The sequence below is a fragment of the Eschrichtius robustus genome, chromosome 18, assembly GCF_028021215.1.
Source record: "Eschrichtius robustus isolate mEscRob2 chromosome 18, mEscRob2.pri, whole genome shotgun sequence".
Lineage (NCBI taxonomy): Eukaryota > Metazoa > Chordata > Mammalia > Artiodactyla > Eschrichtiidae > Eschrichtius > Eschrichtius robustus.
Window position 1 is genome coordinate 7987070 of NC_090841.1, and position 27471 is coordinate 8014540.

At 45.1% G+C, this 27471-nt stretch overlaps 1 protein-coding gene and 1 non-coding gene across 5 annotated transcripts in view; one reads left to right on the forward strand and one right to left on the reverse strand.

The window, feature by feature from the left end:
- Nucleotides 1-6673: 6673 nt before the first annotated feature.
- Nucleotides 6674-6747, reverse strand: TRNAN-GUU (transfer RNA asparagine (anticodon GUU)). Its single transcript has one exon. It is a non-coding gene; the product is annotated as a tRNA-Asn (tRNA).
- A 209-nt stretch (nt 6748-6956) lies between these two features.
- ALOX5AP (arachidonate 5-lipoxygenase activating protein) overlaps nt 6957-27471 on the forward strand; it is a 75867-nt gene continuing 55352 nt past the window's right edge. For 2 of the 4 annotated variants that reach the window (XM_068526840.1, XM_068526841.1), the window contains exons 1-3: nt 6957-7135; nt 10058-10155; nt 14617-14657. In XM_068526840.1, coding sequence (XP_068382941.1) covers nt 14643-14657 — 15 coding nt within the window. In that variant the 5' untranslated portion in view covers nt 6957-7135; nt 10058-10155; nt 14617-14642. The remainder of the gene's footprint in view (nt 7136-10057; nt 10156-14616; nt 14658-27471) is intronic. The other 2 variants (XM_068526839.1, XM_068526842.1) reach the window with 1 other exon arrangement.

Genomic DNA, 27471 nt, shown 5'->3' on the forward strand with positions numbered 1-27471 from the left:
CAGGAGATCAGAGAGGGTGGCAGAAGCCAGATCACGTTTGGCTTTGTGGAGCATAGTAAAGACCTTGTCTATGCTTGAGAAAAACGGGAAGCCACTGGGAGGTTTCAGGCAAGGGAATAGCACGGTCTAGTTTTTAAAGGATCGCCGAAGCGTGGAGAATGCAGTTGGTCAGAAATAGAAGTGCTAGTCTATAACAGTCTCAGTTAAGACAGGGTGACCCGCTGTGGAGGTGGTAAACAGCTGGACTGTTGCCTTTCCAAGGCAGAGCCAACAGGTCGTGTTGATGGCTGAAGGTGGGCTAGAAAGAGGAGGCAAAGATAAATCTCAGATTTTGTTGCCTGAACAAATGGGTTGCGCTATTTACTGAGATGGGACAGACTTGGGAGGGAGAACATTTAAAGGAAAGAATTTATTAATTCAGTTTTGGATGCGTTAAGCATAAGATCTCTATTAGACTTCCAAGTGGAGATAATTTAATAGGAAAGTGGATCTGCAGTGTTGGGCCTCAGGAGAGGGCGCCGCTGGAGATACTCTTTTAGGAATTATGAATGCATGGATCCTATTTAATGCCATGATATAGGATGGGGCCATTTAGGGAGTTAAAACAGCTCTGGGGAACAAAAGGGGCAGTTAGGAGGAAAACCAGATGAGTGGTGTCCTGAAAATCAGGGGAAGATCTATCAGATCTGCTGCTGATTTGTCGGGTGCTGCTGGGAAGTAGAGAAATAGGACTGAGACTTGACATTGGCTTTGGTAACAGGGATGTACATCCTTGGTAACTTAGCCAGGACGGTTCAGTGGAGCTGTGAGAATACAGTTTATTAGAGTTTTGTTTCTTCCAGTTTTACTGAGATATAATTGACATACCGCACTATATAAGTTTAAGGTGTACAGCATAATGGTTTGAGTTACATATATTGTGAAATGATTACTGCGGTAAGTTTAGTTATCTTAGTGTTTTCCTGGGTACCGCAAATGCAAACAACACAAAATGGACTAGCTTTTCCAAACTCAGAATCGGGGGCCAAAGACAGTGATCCGTGTCCATATGTGTTATGTCAGGGGAGGCAGGGGAGGCAGGGGAGGAAGGGGAGGCAGGGGAGGAAGGGGAGACAGGGGAGGCAGGGGAGGAAGGGGAGGCAGGGGAGGCAGGGGAGGAAGGGGAGGCAGGGGAGGCAGGGGAGGAAGGGGAGGCAGGGGAGGCAGGGAGGCAGGGGAGGAAGGGGAGGCAGGGGAGGAAGGGGAGGCAGGGGAGGCAGGGGAGGAAGGGGAGGCAGGGGAGGAAGGGGAGGCAGGGGAGGAACGGCGGAATCGAGCTGGCAGGTTAGAGGGAGCATCCCAAAGGAGTGACCTTAAACTAATGACCTTTTCTGAGCCGTTTCCAGAGGCATCTCCTCCTGTGGGCGCTCCTGCCGCAGGTAAAGAGCCCCATACAGTTGGTGGTTCTGAAACAGGCCTGTTCAGTGAGCTTATCTGTGACTGTCTTTCTGGCCCTGCTTTGCTTTTCACCTCCAGGAGCTCCTCACCCCTTTCTCCCCACCCGTGTTCCCTCAGGAAGCCACAGAAGAGGTAAAGGTGGCTGACAGGCACTACAGGATGCTTCTGAGTAAAGCAGACCCACAAAAGGCGCTTAACTTCTGCAAGACAGCAAAGCGCCAAAGCGATGATAAATCTGGTACTGGAGAAGTTTAATCCGGGGATTAAATGTAACCACAGAAGCAAGAGGTCATCAGGAGAAAAGGAGCTCCTATGAAATACTTCAAATCTCAAAATGAAAATGCATTTTCTGTTTAGTTATTGCAGGCACTTAATAGCTTGATCAAGCACCCTTCTTGCCAGCTTTCTCGTTATTATAACCTTCCCACTGAGTTTGGAGGCAGAGATGATATAAATATGCTGAGAAGTTCAAGTGTGTCTACAACTCACCTGATATTTAAAACTCCCCCAGCCCCAAGGCAACGTAAACGGGGCCTGTTCAGCAGGATGTCAAGATGTTTGAGTTGTAAACTGGAGTCCCACTGATATGGACCTTGTGGTTACTGTAAAGCATCCCTGTGCTTGGTAATTAATAGGGAAATTCTATATTTAAAACTTCAGTTCTATATTTAGTTCTTATCCATTGCAGATTTTCACCTCTGTAGTAGTATTATAGTGAATTCCAATTATCAAGCCAGCCTATGTTCTTATACAAGTGAATATATTGGATAATTAAGTATAAATAAACTATCATTATGCTCACACATGCATATAATAATGTAAGATCTACTTTGCAGTTTATTACTAAGGTAGTTGAAGATCTCCTTATTTTAAGGTGTATTTGATTTACTTGTTTAGGAATAACTAGTTTGAGTCATCTTTGACAGACAATAATTTTTGGTTTGTTTTTACTAAAAAAAAAAAAAAAAAGGCTCAATTCCTATGAGGGGGTGACTAAAATATGATAGTTTGCTGGTGTCATTAAAATAACTCCCAAGGAAAGAAATACAAATTGGTATCTGGTGATGGTGTAAATCCCTATAGAAGGGACCCTGGAAGGATCACTATGTTAAAGCACTTCACAGCTAGTACCTCCAGTAGCTCCAGACTGTAACAATAAAGCATTAAATGTTAAAACCTCAAGGCAGTTTTTTTAGTCTCAAGTCCTTTATTACTAATTTTACATATGTAATTAATTGCTCAGCAAAAAAAAAAAAAGAAAAGAAAAGAAATTGGCTACTGGCTTCTCTTTGCGACTTGTCAATACTATTAGACTCTTCTAGTTCTTTGTGTTACCTTAAAATCTTCAGTTTAGTAATTTTTCCGTACCTAAACACTTTGGATTTGACATGCTTTATGATCTTTATCAGTAATTAGAATACAAATCCAATAAATAAAATACAAAGCCGGGCCTTCAAAATCTGGGGGCCAAGAACTCTACTCCAGGGGCTGTGTGACTCTCTTGGACATTGTAAATAAGATTTTCTCTGTGAACGTGTACATTCTGGGGAGAGGGTCCTTAGCTTCCCATTAAGATTTTCATAGGGCTCTGTGGACCCCTAAGTAGTCTCTTGGGAAGTTTATCTTATATAAATGAAGTTTAACTTAAAACGAAGATTGTTTCTGAGACTAGGTTCTAGATGAACCCCATGGTGGAGAACAGGCCACAAGTTAGGAAAGCTAAGAGTATGGACAATTTATAATTTTTCTAATTTCAAGGTTTCTTTAAGACCCCTCCAAAGTCCCACATCAAGCAATGGTATCACCATTTTCTGGGTCTCCCAGGCTCTAAATGCGGGCTTCACCCTCAAACTTCCCTCCTGTTTCAATCCCTAAATCTTGACCAGGCTTCCCTTGAATTAATCCATGCCTCCTTTCCTTTACCCACCTTAGCCCAGAGCGTCACTTCGTCTCCTTTGAAATATAATTGCATCTAAACTGTCCTCTGATCTCTTATTTCTTATTGACATTGTTGCCAACCCAACCACCTAAAATAGATTTCATTCTGTCCTGAAACAGAAACCTTTAATAGTGACTCTCTTACTCTACAGGGTAAAGTGCAGCCTCTTCTCTCTCTCTCTTTTTTTTTTTTAACTTTTTATTTTATATTGGAGTATAGCCGATTAACAATGTTGTGATAGTCTCAGGTGCACAGCAAAGTGACTCAGCCATACATATACATGTATCCATTCTCCCCCAGACTCCCCTCCCATCCAGGCTGCCACATAAAATTGAGCAGAGTTCCCTGTGCTATACAGTAGGTCCTTGTTGGTTATCCTTTTTAAATATAGCAGTGTGTACATGTCACTCCCAAACTCCGTAACTATCCCTTCCCTCCACCCTTCCCCCCTGGTAACCGTATGTTCATTCTCTAAGTCTGTGAGTTCATTTCTGTTTTGTAAATACATTCATTTGTATCATTTCTTTTAGATTCTGCATATAAGCGATATTATACGATATTTCTCTTCCTGTGACTTACTTCACTCAGTATGACAGTCTCTAGGTCTATCCATGTTACTGCAAATGGCATTATTTCATTCTTCTTTATGACTAATATTCCGTTGTATATATGTGCCACATCTTCTTTACTCATTCCTCTGTCGATGGACACTTAGGTTGCTTCCATGTCTTGGCTATTGCAAACAGTGCTGCAATGAACATTGGGGTGCATGTATCCTTTTGGACCATGTTTTTTTCTGGGTACATGCCCAGGAGTGGGATTGCAGGGTCATATGGTAGCTCTGTTTTTAGTTTTTTAAGGAACCGCCATACTGTTCTTGGACAGCCTCTTCTCTTGGTCTTCAGGGCCCTTCCACAAGCTAAGAACGTTTTCACTGCTCACTATTTTTTTTTTCTTCCCCTCCCCCCCAACTGCTCACTATTTAAGTACACTTTGTCCATCACCCCCATCATTCCCTCATCTTGTCCTGAAATGTCCCCAGCCTTAGATACCCCTCCTCTGCCTCTGGCCTGTCCAGATCTTTCAGGGTCATTTCAAATCCTCCATGAAGACACCGTCCAGCCCATCTAAGTTGACTTCCTCCTTCAAGGCCTGGGAACATTTTTCTGTGTTTCTCATGCTGACCCTTCATCATATGCATTTTTATCTGACTGTCGGTCTCTGTTAACCACATACCCCGAGAAGGCAGGAATTGCTCTGGTCCTGAGCGTGTGCCATGGGACAGGCCTGTGCTAGATGAACGGAGACATGGTTCCTACTCTGAAGAGGTCATATTCCTGTGCAGGGGACAAGTAACTCCCTGGTTTCAGGGTACTGTGATGCATGCGTGGAGGATGGACCTCTAAATCAGACGGAGGCAGTGTCAGGGGAGGCTTCCTGAGGGGGTAGCTCCTCAGCAGATGTTACCCAGGTAAGCAGAATGGGGGGGTAGGGGCACATCGGGGTGTAGGGACAGGTGTCTGGCCGGGAAGGGGGTGTAAGTCAGCCTGGGCCATTCAAGGAACTCCTGGTAAGTGCTTATAACCTCTAAAAGGTCTCATGCGGAAACTGGGCAGGAGACACAGCTGCGGATCATGAAAGCCCTTGTGCGCTAAACTCAAGAATTTGAACTGTGTCCTGAAGGAAATCCTTTGGACCCTAAATTGATCATTAATAACAGAAAATGGTCTCTTCCCTCAAGGAGCTTATAACCTAGTGTAAATATACTCAGCTTCAAGGTGGAAGGACATGCTAAGTCCCCATCACTTCAGTAATAGCAAATATTACATCTTCTTCATCTTGAAATGTGAGACTCAATTTCAACAGTGTATAAATGATCTTATGACATAATTCCACTGCCACCCCCTCCCCGTTTCTTATTTCCACTGTAAGCTATCCTTTTTTTAAATTGAAGTACAGTTGATTTACAATGTTGTCTTAATTACTGCTGTACAGCAGTGATTCAGTTATACATATATATATACATTCTTTTTTTTATACGTTTTTAAAAATATTCTTTTCCATTATGGTTTATCATAGGATATTGAATATAGTTCTCTGTGTCACTGTAAGCTATCCTTAAGTGTAGGTGGCAAGTTTGGAATTTTGAGAAGCATCAGAAAGGCCCCTACCTAAGAATATTTTTTTGGGGTGGCTATCTGTCATTCTGTCTGGAATTCCACCATAAGTGCAATATTGCGTCTCCTTCCTGAGGGGTCCTAACGAGACAGTAGAGGATATTTTATTATCAACCATAATTTGATAAATAATTGTCAGCCAGCATTTGCCAAGGCATTCCCTAGGAGACACCCTAGTGAGACAATCAACTATTCCTTCTTCTAGGTCTCAAAATTCTATCCCTGATAAGAACATCCCAGAGAAAAAGCACCTACCACATGACCTCAATCTTGGCAGAAATGAATTACATCTTCATGTTATCATATTATCATGTGGTTCTCTATCTTTATAGAAACTCGTATGTATACAGTGGTATACATGTCAATTATTTCTCAATAAAATCAGAAAAAAAGAAAGTCATATGCAAATCATCTGCTTGAAAAATATTTGTGTCTTCTGTGAGACGAGTTGAAAATACGTCATTTGAGACCTTTTAACAGGAACCCATACAAACAATTTCTGCTTGAGTTTAATTTCAGAAAAAAATCTGCCAGCAATCTAAAGAAAACGTTAAGGCCTGTGCCTAGATTCAAGTCCTTGATCCAAAAGCTGTAACACAGCTTAATTCAGCAAATAGTTTCTTGGTATAACTGTGCCTCCACATACTTTGACTTTGAGATGTCTCCTCTTGCATTTTTGCATCTGCATTTGCTCCTCAAATCCTTTTGGCCGCAGATATGGCAAAATTGAATAACTACATTTGCTTTTTGGTGGTATCAGATTTTCTGAGAGAAACCACTGGTATTTATTGATTCACCTGTCAATGGGCAATTGAGTGTTTTTTGTTTGTTTGTTTTTGCCATTACAATGTCTGCTGTTGATAAACAATGTTGGGCAGGTCTCCTGAAGCATATATGCACGTTTCCCCCAGATATTCGGTAGGACTAGAATTAGCAATCCACGGGCTCCCAGTTCGGCAGCAGTGTGGCTCTTGGATTCACTGCGTTGGGCACCGAATACTATTAAGGGGACGTTGTCTTCCTCTGTCCTAGAAACGTGGCAGTGTCGTACTCCTATTTGATTAAAAATCTCGGAGTTGTAGTTTTAAAATGAGTCCCCCTCCAGGAAAACAAGCTCTTTCGTCCCTGGGTGGGCTCGAACCACCAACCTTTCGGTTAACAGCCGAACGCGCTAACCGATTGCGCCACAGAGACCCGGCTAGCAAGACGGCGCTGCGGTGTGTACAGATTTCCGCGGCCGCGGCGGCTCTCTCGCCGCCCTGGGCGTAGCCGCGCTCGCACCTCGGAGGAGCGCGCCGAGGAGGCGGCGGGAGGAGCCGGGCTGCGGGCGGAGGCTCGGGCGGAGCCGCGGGGCTTGTCGGGGCCGAAGCGCGTCGCGCGGGCCCCGCCCCCGACGTGAGAGCCGGCCCCGCCCCCGGCTCCGGGGGCCCGGGGAGCCTGGGGGCCCGTGGGGGACCTTCCCCGGGGGACCCTCTCGTGACCCGTGCGCGCTGGAGCGGTTCTCCCGTGCGGCCGCGCGCAGTGACAGGGAGCGTGACGACGACCCGGCCGACTGGGTGCCCGGCCGCGGAAGCTGGAAGGGGTGAGGTCGCGCGTGCTCTCCTGCCGGACCACACGCGCTCGAGCTGTGCGAGAAGCCCAGAGGGCTGTGCGGGCCTGGAGGATGGAGCCACAGCCCGGAGCCCCCCAGCTTTAGGGCAGTGGTTCTCAGCCTTTGCGTGGTTGTGTTTTTGCCCCTCTCCCTCTCCTTTGGATATTTCCCCCCCTAATCACCAACCCCCCACCATAAAATTTTGATACCATAGATACACCGCGTATGTGTGAATTTGCCCTTTGCACTTATGTGCTTGGTGCATAGAAAGAATAAGATTTTTTCACCTCTAAGAGACAATTTTTGCCCCCTTGGCGAGGATAGGGCCAGCGTTGAGAATGCCTGGTTTGGGACATCAGAAGAGCCTTATGGAGGGAGTGGCAGTTAAGATATGCCTTTAAGTTTGAAATGGCCTCTGCAGGCTCCCCCCCCCCCCCCTCCGCGTTCCCTGACTTCTGCACTGAGGCCTTTGAGGTCTGCCCAAAGGTGGGGAGTGGGAGCCTTAGCTTTGTGCCACACCCTTAGAACTTCCTGGCTTTCATTTTACTTTTGCGAAGCCGCATCTCTTGAGCTCCTTTGGGATCGCTCCCCTTGTCTTCTCCGCCCACGGAATAGGAAATTCACCCCAGCTCTCCACGTGCTAAATCCAGTCCTGTGTGTTCCTCGTTACCGTTCAATTTACCTGTGAGGGACCCTCCTCCAACTCCTACTTCTTCTCCTCCTTCCCTCACCCCTTCCTCTCCCCTTCCTCCTAGTTCTTTTCTCATCATTTTAACCGGTTGTGTTTTTTTTTAAGCGCACAGTTCAGTGGCATTAAGTACATTCACACTGCTGTGCAGCCGTCACCACCATCCATCTCCAAAACGTTTTCATCATCCCAAACTGAAACTCTGCACCCATTAAACATTACTTCCTCCTTTCCACATCCACCCCATCCCCTCGACCTGGCAACCACCATTCTACTTTCTGTCTCTATGAACTTGATTATTCTCGGGACCTCATGTAGTGAATTTGTACAGTACTTGTCCTATCTTGTTTCACTTAGCATGTCTTCAGAGTTTGTCCACATTGTTGCATGTGTCAGAATTTCATCCCTTTTGAAGGCTGAATCATATTCCATTGTGTGTATGCACCACGTTTTCTTTACCCCTTTATCAGTTGATGGACACTTGGGTTGCTTCCACATTTTGGTAACTGTGAATAATGCTGCAGTGAATATGGATGTGTAAATATGTCTTTGAGACCTTACTCTCAATTCTTTTGGGTACATATCCAGAAATACAACTGATGAATCATATGGTAATTCTGTTTTTAATTTTTCATACCATTTTCCACAGCAGCTGCACCGTTTCACATTCCCACCAACAGTGCGCAAAGGTTTCTATTTCTCCACATCCTGCCAACACTTGCTGTTTTCTTTCCCTCTTCCTTTCTTCCTTCTTTACTTCTGTCCTTCCTCCCTCCCTCCCTTCTCTTTCTCTCTTCTTTCCTTCCTTCCCTCTTCCTCCCTCCCTCCCTCCCTCCCCCTTCCTCCCTCCCTCCCTCCCCCTTCCTTCCTCCCTCCCTCCCTTCCTTCCTTCCTTCCTTCCTTCTTGTCTGTAATAGCCATCCTGATGCGTGTGAAGTGTTACCTCATTATGGTTTTGATTTGCATTTCCCTAGTTATTACTGATATTGAGCATATTTTTTGAATTTTCTTTTGGATCTGGGTTCTCCGACCCTTCTTCTACTTGCTTCCTCCTAGCAAGAGCCAGCTCTGCTTCACTGAGGAGAAAGCTGAGGGTGATGGAGGCCAGCTTCTGATAAAGCTCTTCTGAAAGAGCTAAGTGGAGCTGCAGAGTTGAGCCTGTGCCGTGCAAGGAGAGGGGATGAAGGAGGAATCTTCTGAGTAGGACTATCTAGAGATCCTGTGGTCAGGAGGTTCTTGCCTATCTGTGCTGGGCAACTTTTGGAGTCAGTTATGTTTAATCTGGTTCTGTGGAGTTATTTATGCATGTGGTGCTTATGAGTGGCCAACAGGTGAGGAAGGAATTGATGACCTCCACCTTGGAATTACTGGAACAGATAAGGTTTTCCAAACTGCACCTTTAAAAGTTAGCTTAAACTTATACTAATTTAATGGAATTTTTCATTTGCATTTTCAGTTTCTTCTTAAGGACTGTGGGAAATTCTTTTTTTTTTTTTTTTTTTTGGCCACGTGGACTGCAGGATCTTAGTTCCCCAATCAAGGATCGAACCCATGCCCCCTGCAGTGGAAGGGCAGAGTCCTAACCACTAGACTGCCAGGGAATTCCCAGCATTGTGGGAAATTCTAATTTAAGTGTTTAAATGATGACCTCTCTCTCTCTTTCTCTTTCTTCTTGTGATTCCTCTTAAAAACACAGTGATACCTTTCAGATGTATAAGAAATAGAACCTTATCTTTCTATCACTCCATTCAACTTCTGTTTTGATTTCCTGTTCTGCTGCTGCCCCAAACGCAATCTCTGTCAATTCAGGATTCCCTCTGTCCCCTTCCCTGGAGTTGTTTCCAAGTGCTGAAGCTTTGGAGGGTGGCCACTCATCTGGTCCTTGAGCCACATGTGCACACAGTTTGCTGAAGAGGTAGTTTTGCTCCTATTGCAGGTCCCATTCCTCTCCCCACTGAGGGAAAGGAATCTCTTGTGAAATTGGCTGTTGCATCCATCATTCCATAAAGTCATTCCTGGCGCAGTCTCCTCTACTTATGGGACCTGTTATGGACTGAATGTTCGTATCCCGTCAAAATTCACATGTTGAAATCTGTTCGCCAATGTGGTGGTGTTTGGAGGTGGGGCCTTTGGGAGGTATTTGGGTAGGGATGTCAAGGGCATGGGATTAGTGCCCTTTTAAGAAGAGGCTGGAGAGCTAGCTCCATCTCTTTCCTCCATATTAGGACAGAACATGAGGTCAGCAGTCGGCAACGCGAAAGAGGCACTCACCGAAGCCTGACCCTGCTGGCACCCTGATGTTGGACTTCCAGCCTCCAGAACTGTGAGAAATAAATTTCTGTTATCTATGAGTCACCCAGTTTATGGTACTTTGGTATAGTAGCCTGAGGTAAGACCCCAAACTTCCCTCTTCTCATCAACCCCACCTAGATGCCCCCATTTCTCCAGCCCCAGATCGTGAGGTATACAAGTGGTTGCAAAAAAGATTTTTTTTTATAAACTTATTTATTTATTATTTATTTATTTTTGGCTGCGTTGGGTCTTCGTTGCTGCTCGCGGGCTTTCTCTAGTTGCAGAGAGCGGGGGCTACTCTTCATTGCGGTGCGTGGGCTTCTCATTGTGGTGGCTTCTCTTGTTGCGGAGCACGGGCTCTAGGCGGGCAGGCTTCAGTAGTTGTGGCACGCGGGCTCAGTTGCTCTGTGGCATGTGGGATCTTCCCGGACCAGGGCTCGAACCTCTGTCCCCTGCATTGGCAGGCAGATTCTTAATCACTGTGCCACCAGGAAAGTCCGGCTGTAAAATTTTAAGAGGCACCTGTGTGGAAGGGAGAAAAGGAAATAACCACTGAGTGTGCTTGAGTCCCAGCTGAAAGTCTAAGGGTGTCTTTTTCGTCATACTTGTTTGAAAATATTATCAGATTTTCTCTGTAGGCTGAGCTCTGGGGTCTCTCTTGCTCCATATTCATGTGGGTACAATGCTTTTCTGAAAGGAAGATGGCATTAATGGGCCAATTATGTTTAAGTAATTATAGGTCCTTCTCAATTATAGGTCATTCCAGGAACTAGATGATTGTGTCCACTGAAATGACACCCTCAACTAGAAGCTCCGACTAAAATGTAGGCCCTCCAGGGACAGAGATTTTAGTCAGCTTTGCTCCCTGCTGAATCCCCAGCACCTACCACAGTGCTCAGCACATAGCAGGCACTCAGTAACTCCATGCTGAATAGATGAGTAAAGTAAAACATAAACCATAAAGGAAACTGGGAAAAAGTAAAATGTGATGGAAAAATTAAATTCCTAATATATAAAGTGCATTTATCAATTAATATGGAAAAATACCTCTTTACAACTCAACTAAAAAAAAATCAGACAAACAAAACTGGGGACATGAACAGAAGATTCCCAAAAGAAGAAATACCCACGACCACTATAATCATAAAAGTTTAACCTCACGAGTTATCAAAATCAAAATGAAATGAAGTAAAAAGTTTCCCCTTCTCAAATAGCAAAGAAGAAAAAGAGATACTACTAAAATTCTATCAATGGCATAGTTACAGGCCACTGTCACACAGGACTGATGAGGGTAAACTTGGCCTGTTATTTCTGGATAGCAGTTTGGTAACATGAACATTGAATGATGTTCATTTTAGAAATTCGACGTTAGAAATCTATTCTAAGACAGGGACCAGGGATGTGGCCCAAGTTTTAAGTATATCATCACAGTATTATTTATAATACTGATAAATAGGAAACAACTTAAATATCCAGCAACAGGGGAAAATGATAAATTGTGGTATATTTAGAAAATAGAGTATTAAAATATAGACATCAAGAATAATATTTTAAAACATATGGTCAGGGTAAAAGTGTTAAGTAAAAAAAGGTAGGCTACAGAACACTATAATTCTAAAAATAGTATTTTCAAAAAATATTTGACAACAGGGTTATGATGAAATGTTAAGTTAACAGGTCAGATGGGGAACTGTGTCATCATGATAACTCCTAGCTGCATCTTCTTTCTGTGTGTCCCATGTTATTACGCACTTTATACATAACGTCTCATTTAAGCCCATAACAAGCCTGTGGGGCAGATACTATCAATATTACTCTTATTCTAATTTTGCAGGTGGGGGAATGGGAGCAGAGAGCGAGCATCTGTTCAGGTTACAGAGCTTGTGAGTGTAGGGCCGGGCTCCACACCTAGAGTCAGGCTCCAGCAGCTACGCTTGTAACCTTGACCCACACAGCCTCTCACATTGCATACATGGTTATGAGCACAAATTGTGTGTGTGTGTGTGTGTGTGTGTGTGTGTACACATGAGTAGTGCTTATGGTTATCTCTGAGTGGTGATTATAATTTTCTTCCTTCCCCCTTTCCACTAGTTTCTCAAGCATCTGCAGCAAGCTGTCCTTTTAAGGGGCCAGCAATGAAGGGCAGCAGAAGCAGTTTCCCTAAATTGCAGATAGAGGGTGGTAGGTGGTTAGTCTCCGCCAATCTTCTCTGTCTGGGGGCAGAGGAGTGCCAGTTTGTGAGGTGGTAACTCACGGCAGTCCCGTGTCTGCGCACATGGGTCTCTGTCAAGCATGGTATACCCGTCACGCTGGTCTCCCTTCTCCAACTCTTTTACCCGCCTGAGAAAAGGTGTCTGAGGGACACGGAGACCACTCCTGAGGGGAATTTTACAATGTGCGACTCTTCAGTAATAAATGTGCTTTCATTTAAGAACTGGTATCTGGGCTTCCCTGGTGGCGCAGTGGTTGGGAGTCCGCCTGCCATTGCAGGGGAGACGGGTTTGAGCCCTGGTCCGGGAAGATCCCACGTGCCGCGGAGCAACTAAGCCCGTGCGCCACAACTACTGAGCCTGCGCTCTAGAGCCGGCGAGCCACAGCTGCTGGGCCCTTGAGCCACAACTGCTAAAGCCCATGCGCCTGGAGCCTGTGCTCCACAGCAAGAGAGGCCACCGCAGTGAGAGGCCCACGCACCACAATGAAGAGTGGCCCCTGCTCGCCTCAACTTGAGAAAGCCTCTGCACAGCAGCGAGGACCCAACACAGCCAAAAATAAATAAAATAAATAAATTAAAAAAAAAAAAAGAACTGGTATCTGAGATTTTAGGTGACTTCTATTTTTTAAAAATTTATTTATTTATTTATTTAATTTTTGGTTGCGTTGGGTCTTCGTTGCTGCGCACGGGTTTTCTCTAGTTGTGGCGAGCGGGGGCTACTGTTCATCGCGGTGCGCGGACTCCTCGTTGCGGTGGCTTCTCTTGTTGCGGAGCAGGGGCTCTAGGCGCACAGGCTTCGGTAGTTGCAGCACACGGGCTCAGTAGCTGTAGCTCGCGGGCTCTAGAGCACAGGTTCAGTAGTTGTGGTGCACAGGCTTAGTTGCTCTGCGGCACGTGGGATCTTCCTGGGCCAGGGCTCGAACCCGTGTCCCCTGCATTGGCAGGTGGATTCTTAACCACTGCGCCACCAGGGAAACCCCATGATTGCGTTTTTGAAGAAAGAAGTTCTACAACTCTCCTTACATAATAGATGCTCAATAAAATTTTTGATGCTGTAGGCTGTTCTAGGTGCTCTGTTCTATTGCTGTAGCCCTCAATAACAAGGCTTACTTTCTGCTTTCTAATCTAAATATTGCTATATTTAAAAATCCTGTTTCTCAACTGAATCTTTTGTGAAGAATAATAGTTATTCTCGCTGGTGTGTTACAAAAGACATGCTTCACCTTGGCCTCATTAGGACAAATGGTAGCACCCCCTTTTACATTTAAGTCCAATTTTGCAATAAAAAATTGCTTATATGAGCATGGGGCTTATACAAAATAAAAATTGGATTTGTGCAATTTTCTGGAGACCAACAAACTAGAAATAATTCATTTATTCAGCAAATATTTACTGAATCATTACTCTGTTCCCCAAAGAAGACAGAACAATGTCCTCGGGGTAAGAAATGATTTCATAAACACAACATAATAAGCGTAAACGTGAAATAAAGAGTTGATGTATTTGATTATATTTAAAATGTAGTAAAACTTTTGTTAAACGAATAAGCAAAAAATAAATTTAAAAGACAAAACCATTGACTGAGTGAAGAATTTGCAATGCACGTAGCCAGCAAAGCCTTAGTATCCAGAATTCATAAAGAATGCCTACCAATTAGCAGAAGACAAACAACAAAACAGAAAAACAGGCAAAACATTAATGGAGAGGAAATCCATATTGTCAATAAACTCATGAGAAGACACTAAACTCTTCTAATAATCTGGAAAACGTAGAATCATAATGAGATGTTATTTCACACCCAGCAGATTGGCAGAATTGAGGAAGCCTGACAAACTCAGTTGGTGTGGGTTGGAGCATTTGGCACTCACTTTCATCTGCTATGGATGGAAATCAGGACACATGCCCTGGAGAACGATTCGTCAGTATCCTGGTGACATTGGAGAGACTCATTCCCTCCAACGCACGGGTTTCACCTTGAGATATACATAGACAAGGATATGTACGAGATGATTCGATCCAGTATTTTTCACAGTAGTGAAATATTTTGTTTATTTTTATTTAAATATTTTTATAAGTCCTAGGTGTACAGCATTACAGTTCAACATCTATGTACACTTCAGAGTGATAACAGGACAAGTCTAGTTACCATCCATCACCATGCACTTGGTCCCCTTCAACCACTTTCCCACCCCATAACCCCTTTCCCCCCTGGTAACCCCAAATCTGTTCTCTATCTATGAGTTTATTTTATTTTATTTCATTTGTTCATTTTTTTTTTAGATTCTACATATGAGTGGAATCCACATATGAGAAATTATAAGGTATTTATCTTCTCTATCTGACTTATTTCACTTAGTATTATGCCATCAAAGTCCATCTGTATTATCACAAATGGCAGGATTTCTTTTTTTTGGCCGAGTAGTATTCCACTGTATTGTATATGTGTGTGTATGTGTGTGTGTGTGTGTGTGTGTATACACACATATATATGTATGTATATATATATCTCAAATCTTCTTTATCCATTCGTCCATCAATGGACACTTAGGTTGTTTCCATAACTTGGCTATTGTGAATAATGCAGTAATGAACATAGGGGTGCATGTATCTTTTCAAATCAGTGTTTTTGTGTTCTTCGAATAAATACTCAGAAGTGGAATATCTGGATCACATGGTAGTTCTATTTTTGTTTTTTAGAGAAATCTCCTTAGTGTTTTCCACAGTGGCTGCACCAATTTACATTCCCACCAACAGTGCACGAGGATTCCCTTTTCTCCACATCCTCTCCAGCATTTGTTATTCCTTGTCTTTTTGATAACAATTATTCTAACAGGTGTGAGGTGATATCTCACTGTGGTTTTGATTTACACTTCCCTGATAATTAGCGATGTTGAACATCTTTTCATGTGCCTGTTGGCCATCTGTATGCCTGCTTTGGAAAAATGTCTATTCAGACCCTCTGTCCATTTTTCAATTGGGTTGTTTGTTTTTTGTTGTTGTTGACTTGTCATAATAGTGAAGCATTTGAAATGACTCAACTTCATCAAAAGGATGGTGGATAAATAAACATGGTATATTTAAACATTGCAATACTATATAGCAGTTCTAATAATGAATTGGGTCTTTATTTACCAGTGTGTATAAATTTTCAAATGTGATGTTGCACGAAGGATAGGTACAGTACGTTACCATTTCTATAAAAGTAGTCAATAGACAAAGCAATGCTATGTATTATTTATGGATACGTGGACATGCGGTCATAATATGAAACATGCATAGGAATGATAAAAACCAAATGCAGGGAAGCAGATACCTCTGAAGAGGGACACAGGAGAGTAGGGTCATGGAGACAGAAGGCTCTCCCATTGTCTGCCACCCTTTGTTCCTGGAAAAAAACTGAAGGAGGTGTAGTGAAATCTTAGGATTTGATAGTGTTCCAGGGTGGATACACAGATTTTTGTTATTTTTTTTTACTGTGGAAAAAAACACATAAAAAATTTACCATCTGAACCATTTCTAAGTATACAGTTCAGTAGTGTTAAGTATATTCGCATTGTTGTGTGAAGAGCTCCAGAACTTTTTCATCTTGCAAAACAGAAACTCTATAGACATTAAACAACAAGTCTTTATCCCCCGTCCTCCCAGCCCCTGGCAACCACCACTCTGCTTTCTGTTTATATGAGTTTGCTTCCGATTCTTCATATGAGTGGAATCATAACAGTATTTGTCCTTCTGTGACTGGCTTATTTCACTTAGCATAATGTCCTCAAGATTCATCCATGTTGTAGCATATGTCAGAATTTCCTTCTTTTTTAAGGCTGTGTTATATGTATATAATATGTATGTATGTATGTACATGTGAATATATATCTGTCTAGACCACATTTTCTTTATCCATTCATCTGTCAATGGATATTTGGGTTGCTTCCACCTCTTGGTCGTTGTGAATGATGCTGCAATGAATAATTTGCAATGCGTGTGTAAATATCTCTTTGAGATCCTGCTTTGAATTCTCTTGGATATATACCCAGGAGTGGGATTGCTGGGTATACAGTAATTTTATTTTTAATTTTTTGTGGAAGCTCCGTACTGTTTTCCATAATGGCTGTGCCATTTTACATTCCCACCAACAACGGACAGGGGTTCCAATTTCTTTACATCTCGGCAAATACTTGTTATCTTTTGTTCTTTTGATAGTGACCATCCTAATGAGTGTGAGGTAATACCTCACTGGGATTTTTATTTGCATTTCTCTGATAAGTAAAGATGTTGAGCATCTTTTCAGATGCATTTTGGCCATTTGTATATCTCCTTGGGAGAACTGTCTCTTCAAGTCCTTTGCCCCCCTTTTAAATGTGTTACTTTTTTGGTTGTTGTTGTTGTACGAGTTCCTTATAAATTCTGGATGTTAACCCTTTATCAGATATATGATTTGCAAATATTTTCTCCCGTTCTGTAGGTTGTTATTATTTTAACTGAGTTTTGTGTTTGAAATATTTCATAACAGTATTTTAAAAGGCAGGCGAGAATTCCTTATCAAAACCACCGAGGACGCAGTTGTTGCAGATATAATGCCTTATTCTAATTCTGTCTTTCTTTCTTGGGAGTTTCATGTTTGACTTGATCATACAAGTTGAGAGTTTGTATGAGTTTGTATGTAAATGGGAAGATTTAAAATACTATAAGATGTAAATTTTCTTAAAATTAATCCATACATCATTCAGTGCTATTCCAGGAGGATTTAGGGGAGATCTCTATGTGTAGTATAATATATATACACGTACATATTTGTGTATTTGTACAAGAAGATCTTGAAAGAGACACACTAAACCATTTAATAGCTACATTTGGGGAGTGGGGATGCATCAAGGTTTCGACCGTTGCCAAGAGTCCAGGAAGGGCCATGATTTGTGCTGAGCATTGCTCTCTGGTAATGGAAGAGAGTTCCTCAGGCGAGTGGGTGAAACTGGTCTGATGCTGGATTCTGACGTCTCACTGGGGCCTGTTGCTCTAGCCCGGGTTTGCATTCTTTGGGAAACAATCTGCTACAAGGCTCTCTCATTTGGGGGAAGTGCAAGTTCCCAGACGTTTGCCTCTCTTGGTTGGGGCCTCTCGAGTTAAATGATAAAATTGAGTTGATGGTTTAAGTGATACATACAAGGAACGTGGCAGAAAATGCTGAGGGTTGAGAGCTTACTTTGGGTGGGGAGGAGGGAGGAGTGAAGAGGAGGAGTTCTGGGGACGAGAAGGAGATTGAGTGGGAGATACAACAGCGTGAGTGGGGAGGACTTGTGTGCTCAGTGTGCTGGGGCTTTATGTGGGGCTTACAAGGGATCCAGCGAAGAGTCCCAAGCCTGACAGTGAGCTAAAGAAAATAGCATTTTAACATCTTTCATTTTGCAGTGAATGGTTTACAGTTTCCAAGGCCTTTTAACATACATTTCTTATAACAGCCACGCGAAAGCAATGAGGCAAAAAAAAAGTCAGTGCCCATTATGTGAATTTAACTGTAATGATAGAATGTAGGGCTCGCCTGCCAGTATTGTAATGGCCCAGTATTTTTTCAGACTGTATTTGGGGCACTAGCTTACAGGCAACAAAGCACAGTGGTTAAGGTTGTATCCTTGCTAGCAGGCTATTCAAATTCTATCACCACTTACTACCCTGGGCACCAGGGCATGTTTCTTTACTTCTCTGCCTTAGTTTTCTCATCTGTAAAATGGGGATGATGATAAAAAAAACACCTAGACCTTAGAATTGTTATGAGAATTAAAAGAAATAGGCAAGTAAAACTCTTAGCAGAGTCCTGGCATCCAGTAAGCATCAATAAGTGTTTGCTCTTATTGTTACAATTACTTGAAGTGGTCCCATCTTATAGCATCTTCTGGACACTTTCTGACCAGGTAGCTCCTGTCTCCTAGTAACTGACAAACACTGCTGAGTCTTAATAAGCAGGTGTTTGATGCCTACGTTGTGACTGAATTTCCAAACCTCATTACTCGAGACACAATTCTCCTATTTGATTTTTTCCATTTATTTTTTTAACATCTTTATTGGAGTATAATTGCTTTACAATGTTGTGTTAGTTTCTGCTGTATAACAAAGTGAATCAGCTATACATATACATATATCCCCATATCCCCTCCCTCTTGCGTCTCCCTCCCACCCTCCCTATCCCACCCCTCTCAGTGGTCACATCCATTTATTTTTGTTACAGTAGTGCATGTGCGTGGCGACCGAGCAAATAATACAGAGCAGATTATAGTGGAAAGTCATGGTCTCCCACCTTTCCTTCCCCACCATTAATTCACAACTCAGAGACAATGTTCTTTCCCCCTTTCTCCCTCCCTCCCTTTCTTTCTTTTTTTTTTAAAAAAACCGTTTCTTTATTCACCTCTGCTTCTGGTTACCCTGATAACTCAAGGCTGTATATGTGTTATCACCTGTATTGACCTATTTAGAAGGCTTTGACATTAACTTTTAACATTTCAATATGAAGATTTACTTTGCAACGCCCCAGTCCATCATCCCCTTCCCAGTATTAATGTTCATATTTGTGGTAGGCAGACTTTTAAAATTTATAAGCACTCTTTTGTGGTTCTCTGAATGTTCCATTTTTATAGCAACCTATTATTGTTGCATGGGTACAGGCAGGCTGGGAGGTCTCATGGGTCAGCCTGCAGGACTTTTCACTTAATTCCTGGCTCTCAGTATGGTATCACCAGCTGCAGCTGTGCCTGGCCCTGAAGTGGAGCCCCTCATTTGCCTGGAGAGCCCCAGTGGTCTGCCTACATATGACAGGAAAAGTGAGTGCCTGATGTGAGCTTCCTAGGCCATTGTCTATTTTCAGGCAAAGTGTCTCCGCCAATTAGGACTTCAGACTCAGAGCTCTGGGTAAGGTGGGCAAAGAGAGGGATGTCAGGCTGCAGGGGCCTCCAAATAAGGGCCCAAGGAGGCTGAATTTTGGGTTCCAACCTATTAATCAGAGTCTGAGCTCTCCTTGAATATTTTGTTCAGTATCTTTGGGTTTTGTTCTGTTCTGTCTGCCAGTAAATGCTGGCTCTCTGGGCGGCAGTGGGGAAGACGGTGTCTAAAGGCTAGTTGTCCACATGAGGCATTCACATAATCTCTCTCTTTCCAGCCCACGTCCTGCTTCTGCCCTCTAACCCAGCTGCTGACTCCAAGCCCAGAAACATGCCAGGGTTCTGTTAGATAGATCAGCTGCCAGCATCTCTGCAACAACTACAGAAAATTCTAGACTGTGTTTTCTCTTCAGGCTTTGTCGGTCAACTTGCTTCATTGGTCTTGCATCTTCCAAAAATGTATAGATAATCTCTCTTATGTTGGAGTGGCAGAAACTACTAGTTGACCACCTAATATTCATATTATTGTGCTTCTTTACTAACAGAACCCCTGTATTGTTGAGAGTGGCAGCTTATAATACATCCCATGTCAATGGAAGTCATGGGAGAGACTGCCAAGAAAATTCCTAGAAGAGACAGACTCAGCTAGCTGTTCTTTCTGTTTATCTTTGCCCCTTCTTTCTCCTTCCTGTGTGGAATAGGGCTGTGATGCCTGGAGCTACAGCAGTCATCTTGGCACAATGTGGGAAAGGACAAGAAACTCTCAGAAACCTTAGCCCTGGCTGGCATCTCTGTATACTTCCAAATATTTGCTCCCCTATAGGAGTGTTACATATTTTTGCCTGTTGCTTTGAGACTGTAGGAGGAGTATGCTTCCCTACCTCATTGTCAGGTTTGGCCATGTGACTTGCTTTGGCCTATAAAATGTGAGTGGGAGAAACTTGAATGTTTCTACCAGCATTTTTGCTCCCTTCCCTTTGCTATTAGGAAGGCATGTCCAGGATAGAGGTTGTTCTTTCAGCCTGGATTCTGTGATGAGAAGACATCTAGAAGAGACCAGTAACATACTAAGTGAGTTAGAAATAAACCTTTGTTGCTGTAAGCTACAGAGATTTTAGGTTACCACAGTACTGTCTAGTGAAAGTTGACTTATACAATATGTAATAGGATAAATAAATATGTGGAACAGGATGTTAAGTGTTGGTGTTTCAAAGCTGAGGGAAAAGGGTAAAATGTGCTCACACACTCTAAAGAGAGATGCTGGCTCAACCTGCAGCATTTACTATGATTTAGGGAAACTAGTTCTGAAATTCTGCATTACTGCTACAGTTTGGATCCTCTGGGGAACAGACATTGAGTTATGAGTACAAGAGATTTATTGTGGGGCGATGGCTATAGAAGATGATGGAGGTTGCAGGAGTGGACGGGGAACCTCAGACTGTGAGGGAGATCTGACAGAGCACTGGCCAGCCCAGTGGGGAGCCCTGGACCAAAGGTGGCCCATGAGAGGAGCAGCACATGGGGCAGAAATGGCCAGGCCCTGTCCCCCTGATGCGGTTCTGAAGTGACCCCTCTGCTGGGGAGTTTGTGTGTCTGTCCCTTCGAGTGGGTGATCCCTCTCCAGACGACCTCCTACAACTCCAGTCGGTCCTGTTTCTGGCAGCAGGACAGCTCCTGCCTCTTTCTGCTTGGGTTTCTCGACTTCAGGCAGTCCTCTGGGCAGGGTCCCTTTCAGGCTCACAGCAGCTGCCTTCCACTGCGCCTCTTTGGGAAAACACTGTGCATCTCTTTCTTATTTGTTAAGTTGTGGTTAAAACACACACACACACACACACACACACACAAACCAAAAACCAAAAACCAAAAAGAACCCCCAAAACCCACACACCGTAAACTTCACCATCTTAACCTTTTTTTTTTTTTTTAATAAATTTATTTATTTATTTATTTATTTTTGGCTGTGTTGGGTCTTTGTTGCTTCACGCGGACTTTCTCTAGTTGTGGCGAGCGGGGGCTACTCTTCGTTGTGGTGCGCGGGCTTCTCATTGCGGTGTCTTCTCTTGTTGCGGAGCATGGGCTCTAGGTGCGCGGGCTTCAGTAGTTGTGGCACGCATGCTCAGTAGTTGTGGCTCGCGGGCTCTAGAGCGCAGGCTCAGTAGTTGTGGTGCACGGGCTTATTTGCTCCACGGCACGTGGGACCTTCCCAGCCCAGGGCTCCAACCCAGGTCCCCTGCACTGGCAGGCAGACTCTTAACCACTGTGCCACCAGGGAAGCCCTTAACCATTTTTAAATGTACAGATTAGTAGAATTGTATGACATGCACACCCGACATGTATATACATAGAAGAAATCCTGGAAGGCTCCGTGCTGAGGTGATAACAGAGGTAATCAAGGGGTGATGATAGGTGTTTGTCCATTTGTTTATTTATTGATTACATCTACTTTCCAATTTTGCTATAATAAACACGTACAATTTCATTATCAGAAAGATAAACTGCAAACATTAGTTTTGATTGAAAAAACTGAGCCCAAGTCTTGCTTCCCAAGACCACACCCTTCGGGCTGTCCGCGGCTGCTTTCCCTGGAACCATTCCACCGTGCAGGGGGCGTAGTCCACAGCCCGGATGCCGACCTCGGCCTGTGGGGCCTCCCTGGGCAGCCCCTGGCTCTCTGCTCTTCGGTTTCGGGGCACACGTCACTTCCAGGAGGAAAGGACGGCCGCCTTGCCTTGGACGTGGGTGAAGACTCACAGAGCGTGGCTGCTTCCACCCTGGAGGGTTCCGTGAAAACCCTGGTACGGGACGTCCCTGGCGGTCCAGTGGTTAAGACTCTGCGCTTCCACTGCAGGGGGCGCGGGTTCGATCCCTGGTCGGGGAACTAAGATCCTGCATGCCTCGTGGCCAAAAATTAAAAAAAAAAAAAATAAGACCCTGGTAGGAGGAATGTAAATGAGATCAGGACTTATCTGACATTGGAGAGGATGCTGAGAGGACAGACGGTCAAAGTCTAGCTCAGGGGGGAGTCTGCTTTGGAGCAGAATGAGGGCTGGCTCTTGGCAACGCAGTTGAGCCCAGACACAGGAGCAGACAGGAGCGCACGGCACAGGGAGGTGGCAGGAGCGAGGGAGCTTAGAGAGAGGGCAGCAGGAGAAGGGCTGGAATGACAGTCATTCCAGAATATAGAACAGAGGAGCCGCGTCAGGACGCCCCCGTGCCAGGTTCAACTTTCACACCGCAGATTAAAGGCCACGAGGATCTTCATACTTCCTGTTAGATGTCACCGGGTGGTGACCCAAAGTCTTGAACCGGATGGCAGCACCCCTCCAGTGCTGTCTGAGCACACTCTTTTCCTGTAATCATTCCCACATAGCATTTTATCACCTTTCTTGATTTGTCTTAATATAATAACGTATGAGAATATCTTGCCTTTTGAAATATTTGCGTTTCTTTAATTGCTCTGGAGGCTGTGCATTTTGTTGTGTGGTGATTTACTCTGCCAGTAAACCTGTAGTCCTACCGTGAGCATGTTTTATTTGTGTAATAAACCAAAATAAAAAATAAAGAATGCGCTGACTACGAATTAGACGTATTGATAGGTACCAGGATGACAGAGGTGAATGAGATGTGGTCCCTGTTCTTGAGCAGCTTGCAGTGTGGTTGGGAGACTGGGCATGCACGTTAAAAGGATTAAAGTAATAAAAGTGTTTATTAAGTGCTGGGTGAGGGCCACAGAACACAAATGCCGAAGGAGATTCATGCAGGGAGAGAGCGAGACTAACACAGGTGATAAGCGTAGATAAAGCTATCACATGCATTTAGAATCCGCCCTTGCGTGGTGGGGTATCACTTTGGGGGTGGGGCACTGGCAGCGGCTTCTCAGGCTGGTTCCCAGGGAGACTGAGGAAGATGAGGTCGTGGGCAGCGAAGGGGGAAATGGTCACCTTCGGCTGCTTCCTCTCCTTTACAAGCCCTTACGACGGGTCTGTTCAGTCAGCGTCCTTTTAGGAGCCACTCCAGGAGAAAGAAGGCAGGAAGGAAGCTTCCAGCAAAAAGATCCAAAGGGAAATGTGCTTTATATGCATAGCATTGTTTTGCTGTCTTTCCAGATGGAGTGTCTCCTAAAAAAGCCCATTTCTTTGACAACGGCTCTAAAAGGAGGAACCGTCCTTCGCAACAGACGCGTGCATCTCTCATTCCCCATCCACTGTGTCAGACCCTGTTCTAGGTGCCACTTGGCTTCTGTCTCTCAGCAAGCATGGCTAACTCTTCCCTGAAGTCTCAACCATGATTTTTTTTTTTAAAAAGGAGGCAATTGCCTCAACCTGGGTCTGCTGGCCTTTCAGAGATTCTAAATTCCCTTTTGCAAGTCAGGCTGGGGTGAACGGCTCTTTCTTGCCGCCAGTGCTGAGCAGACACTTTGAAAGGCTCACTTCCTGTCTCCTGCGTGTGCGAGTGGCCACTGGAGGCCACGGGAGGGAGGAGGGAAACCTCAGAAGAGCAGGCCCCACAGTAACAGCCGCGTGGACTGTCCTGTCTGGCTGCTTCCCCAGTAAAACCCAGGCGCGGGGGGGGGGGGAGAAAAGCCAACGTTTTGAGACAGAATGAGCAAAGGAGGGGAAACATTGAAAAGTGCATGAGCAGGGCCCCCGGGGAGGGAAGGGAGAGGAGGGGGGAGGAGGACAAGCAGGTGGGGAGAAGTGGCTCCAGAAATTGGGGAAGAGCCCATCTTACTGGAAGACAAGGATGTACTGAAGGAGAGCGAGAAGGAAACAGAAATCAGCCAGTCGGGTGGCAGCTGGCATGGACCACCATTCTCATTTTACAGATGAGGAAACTGAGGCCCGGAGAGGGGAAGTGGTTTGCACAAGGGCAGGTCCGGGAAGGAATCATCTGCTTTCTTGCTCTCTCTGCACTTGCTCACCTCCCCTTCTGTGGTGAGGCGGTACTGGCAGACAGGCTGCTTGAAAGCCCTACACGGACAGGCATGGGGCAGCCGTAAAGCACAGGAGGGTCCTGGGTGAGGTTTTGAGTCTTGATTCCAGGTCAGGAGAGGGAGATCTTTGAGATCTCTGCCCTCCTGCCGGCAACGTCCCTCAGAACTGGAGGTGGGGTGTCTGGCGTGGCTGCCGCACCTCTGGACAAAGGTCCCGGAGGATGTAAAGCTGGCTGTGAGCTGGGGTTGTGTGCAGAGCTGGGGGCCGCCGCGGTTGTGCAAGCAGGTGCTGAAACTCTCCATCAGCACCCTTTGAAGATACGCGCATCTGTCCTCCATCTTTTCTATTTCAGTGAGATCTTATGGAAAAACCCATACAAAATGTTTGACCAACCTGATATTTAGCACCCTCACAAAGAGACCTCGGAGATAAGAGGGGCAGGCCCCTGCCTTCTGCTCTGTTTCCACCTCCTCCAGGGACACTCCTCCTGTCTGCCGAGTTCACCTTGGCTCCCCATCGTGCCTGCACACTGGTATTTTTAACTCTACCTTTCTAGTATTTTTATAGTACCTTTCTAGTACCTTAGCCGGCTCAGCCTGGATTTCAGTTATGTGGACCTCTGTCTGCTTCCTTCTCTGGATTGGACATTCTCCAAGGCCAGGAGGTCCCCGTCTCGTTCATACCTGTACATCGCCCACCTCTGGCAGTGCACAAATATGGGATGCTTTGGAGTTTGAAACCAGCTGTCAAAGCTGGAACGTTTGCCATGAGCTCTCCAAGAGTTCCGAAGGGTGGAAAGAAGAGGGATTTGGGTGCCGGAAATGGAAGGTTATTCTAAGAACGGGTGTGGCAGGAAAGACAAATATAGCTGGTGGAGTGGAGAGTGAGTGGGAGGAAAGAAAGTGGAAGTGGAAGAGGAGGGGCGGAGAGTGAGAGTGTGAACAGAGAAGGAGGAAGGAAGCGGGGACACAGCCCACAGGGCAGTGCAGGCTCCAGACTCACCCCTGCCCGCCAGAGCCTGCTTGCTGTGGACGCCCAAAACCTCAGCCTCAGGCCTTCCTGCCCTTTGTCTATCATTCTAATGCTGGGTCATTGAAAAAGATCTTTTGCTTAATTTCCACCAATACTCCGATTTTGGACATTTGGCAATAAGAGGTCATGGCCATGGCATGCCATCCTACTAAGAGGAAAATAAATACCTCAATTTAAACAATTTGTATTTCTTGAAAGTTTTTTGTAGTATTAAAAACTCCCATGATTGTTCTGGCTCTAACGTCGTTCTTGGCTCTCAGGGGTAAGGTTTGTAATTTGATGCAAAATCACCACGATGCATATGAGTCTGTGCGTGTCTCGTTACCTAGCCAGGCATGTGGGTAATGAGTTTTTTTGTTTTTTTTATCATTACATCTTTTCCTGCCCTGTGTTTCTGCCTTCACATCCTTTAAATTTGCTGCTGATTGACAACCACAGCCTGGATCTGGTTTCCCAGGAGTTTTTTGGTAGGAATGAACTGCCAGTTGGCTCTTGGCTCTGTGATAGGGCCCTGGGCTGGCTTACTGGGAAACCATTGCTGTAACCTCTGGGCCAGAGGTGCCTGGGGCGTGAGCTGCCACCACTTGCTCTTCCCTCGGCTTGAGCCCCATCAAGAAACGTAAAGATTTTCTTTGACATTTTATAAAGTCACTGATCCTCATTTGTCAAAATGTGTCCCAAGGAAGTTTTCTTGAAAGTGAAACCAGTCCATAAGCTCATCTTCTCAGGAACCCACAGAAAGTGTGTGGCCACCCTCAGTGGCCCAGGTAGCTGCTCTCTCCTTCCCCATCGGATGTGCAGGTGAGTTGAGTTCTCCTAAAGATGACCCAGGTGCCTAGACACACAGTTCTCTGCGACCCCCTGGATGCTGGTGGGAAGCCTCACAGCCACGCCACCCCCATTTCCATCCCATCCCCCAGGCCCCCCCCCCGAGGTTGTCTGGCCGGCCATTCCTGTTCTCCAGCACCCTGTTTCAGAGGAGAGCTTCTCTCTTGTGCTGGGCTCCTCCTCCCCGTGGACAGTCAGTGGCTTCTGCATGTCCGGAAGGGTGCAGCTCGTGACCGGGACCCAGTCTGGGTCCCACCTCCTGGTAACAGGGAGGACATCACTTTCCTGTGCAAAGGCTTCCCGCTGGGCCCTGAGTTCTCAAGATGTTGCAACTCTCCCTCCCAATCATTGTCGTGAAGACTGGACGGGGGCTCAGTGGCAAGCTCTCTCCCCGGTCCCCTGCCTCGGGCTGCCCCAGTGACCCTGGGGGGGAATCTCTGCTCTCACAGCCCATTGCCACGCTGCAGTGTGGCCTGGACATTAGTTCTGAGGATGCTGTTGACTGTTCCAGGAACTGAAGTTGACTTTTTCCATGAAGGTGATTTCTGCAAGGAGGGGAACGGAGGACCAAGTTCCCTGAAATAAGTCTTTATGCTCAATTATTGGAAGGGAGCACGTTAAAGAAGAAATGTGGGCATGGAGGTTTTATTGAATTGTTGTGTGCTATAATATGTGAGCCAGTAGACAGAGGTGAACGGGCCACGTTGCTAAAAGTTAGTTTCCCTTCCATTCACCTTGTGGCTATGGAAATCCCCTTGTTCTTATGTCTGCTGGAAGGAGAGCACGATACTCTCATCATTTGCAAAGAGGAGGGTATTGTGGAGTATTTCTGTGGGCAGAAGGGTGAAGAAGTCAGCTCTGGGGATAATTTTCATAGGCTTTTCAAACTAGTAAACATTGGTCTTATCTTTTTATGGGAAACAGGACATCGTCACTAAACAACTGGGACGTCAACAGAGGGACAATGAAAGGAAAGGGAGAAAGAGTCACCAAAGTGTCCACTCTTCTCCAAATCCCTCTGTCTGTCGGCTGCAGAGTCTGAAACGAGCGTTTCCTCTGTACACAGCCTCCTGCCCCTCCTCCCTGCCACTCCCTCCACCTGACTGATAAGGCTATTGTGAGGATCCATCCCATAATATGTGAGGTGCTTAGAACAGTGCCTGGCACGTGATAAGTGCTCAGAAAATGTTAACTCTTCTTATTACTAATAATCTGACATTTATTTCTTGAGCGGGGTAGTGGGTCCGTGGTGTTCATTTTATTAAGCTTTAAACTGTACATATATCTCAAAAATCCTTTTTATGTGTATCATATACTTCACATACATTAAAATACATGCCTTAAAAATAAATGAAGGTGGGGGACCCTGATGCCCAAGGAGACGGGAGGAACCCCCAAATGAACCGGTAGGACGTGGGTTGACTGAGGGGGGAGGAGTAGTGGAGGCCAGACAGGATCAGGGACCCTGAGGCCAGGGA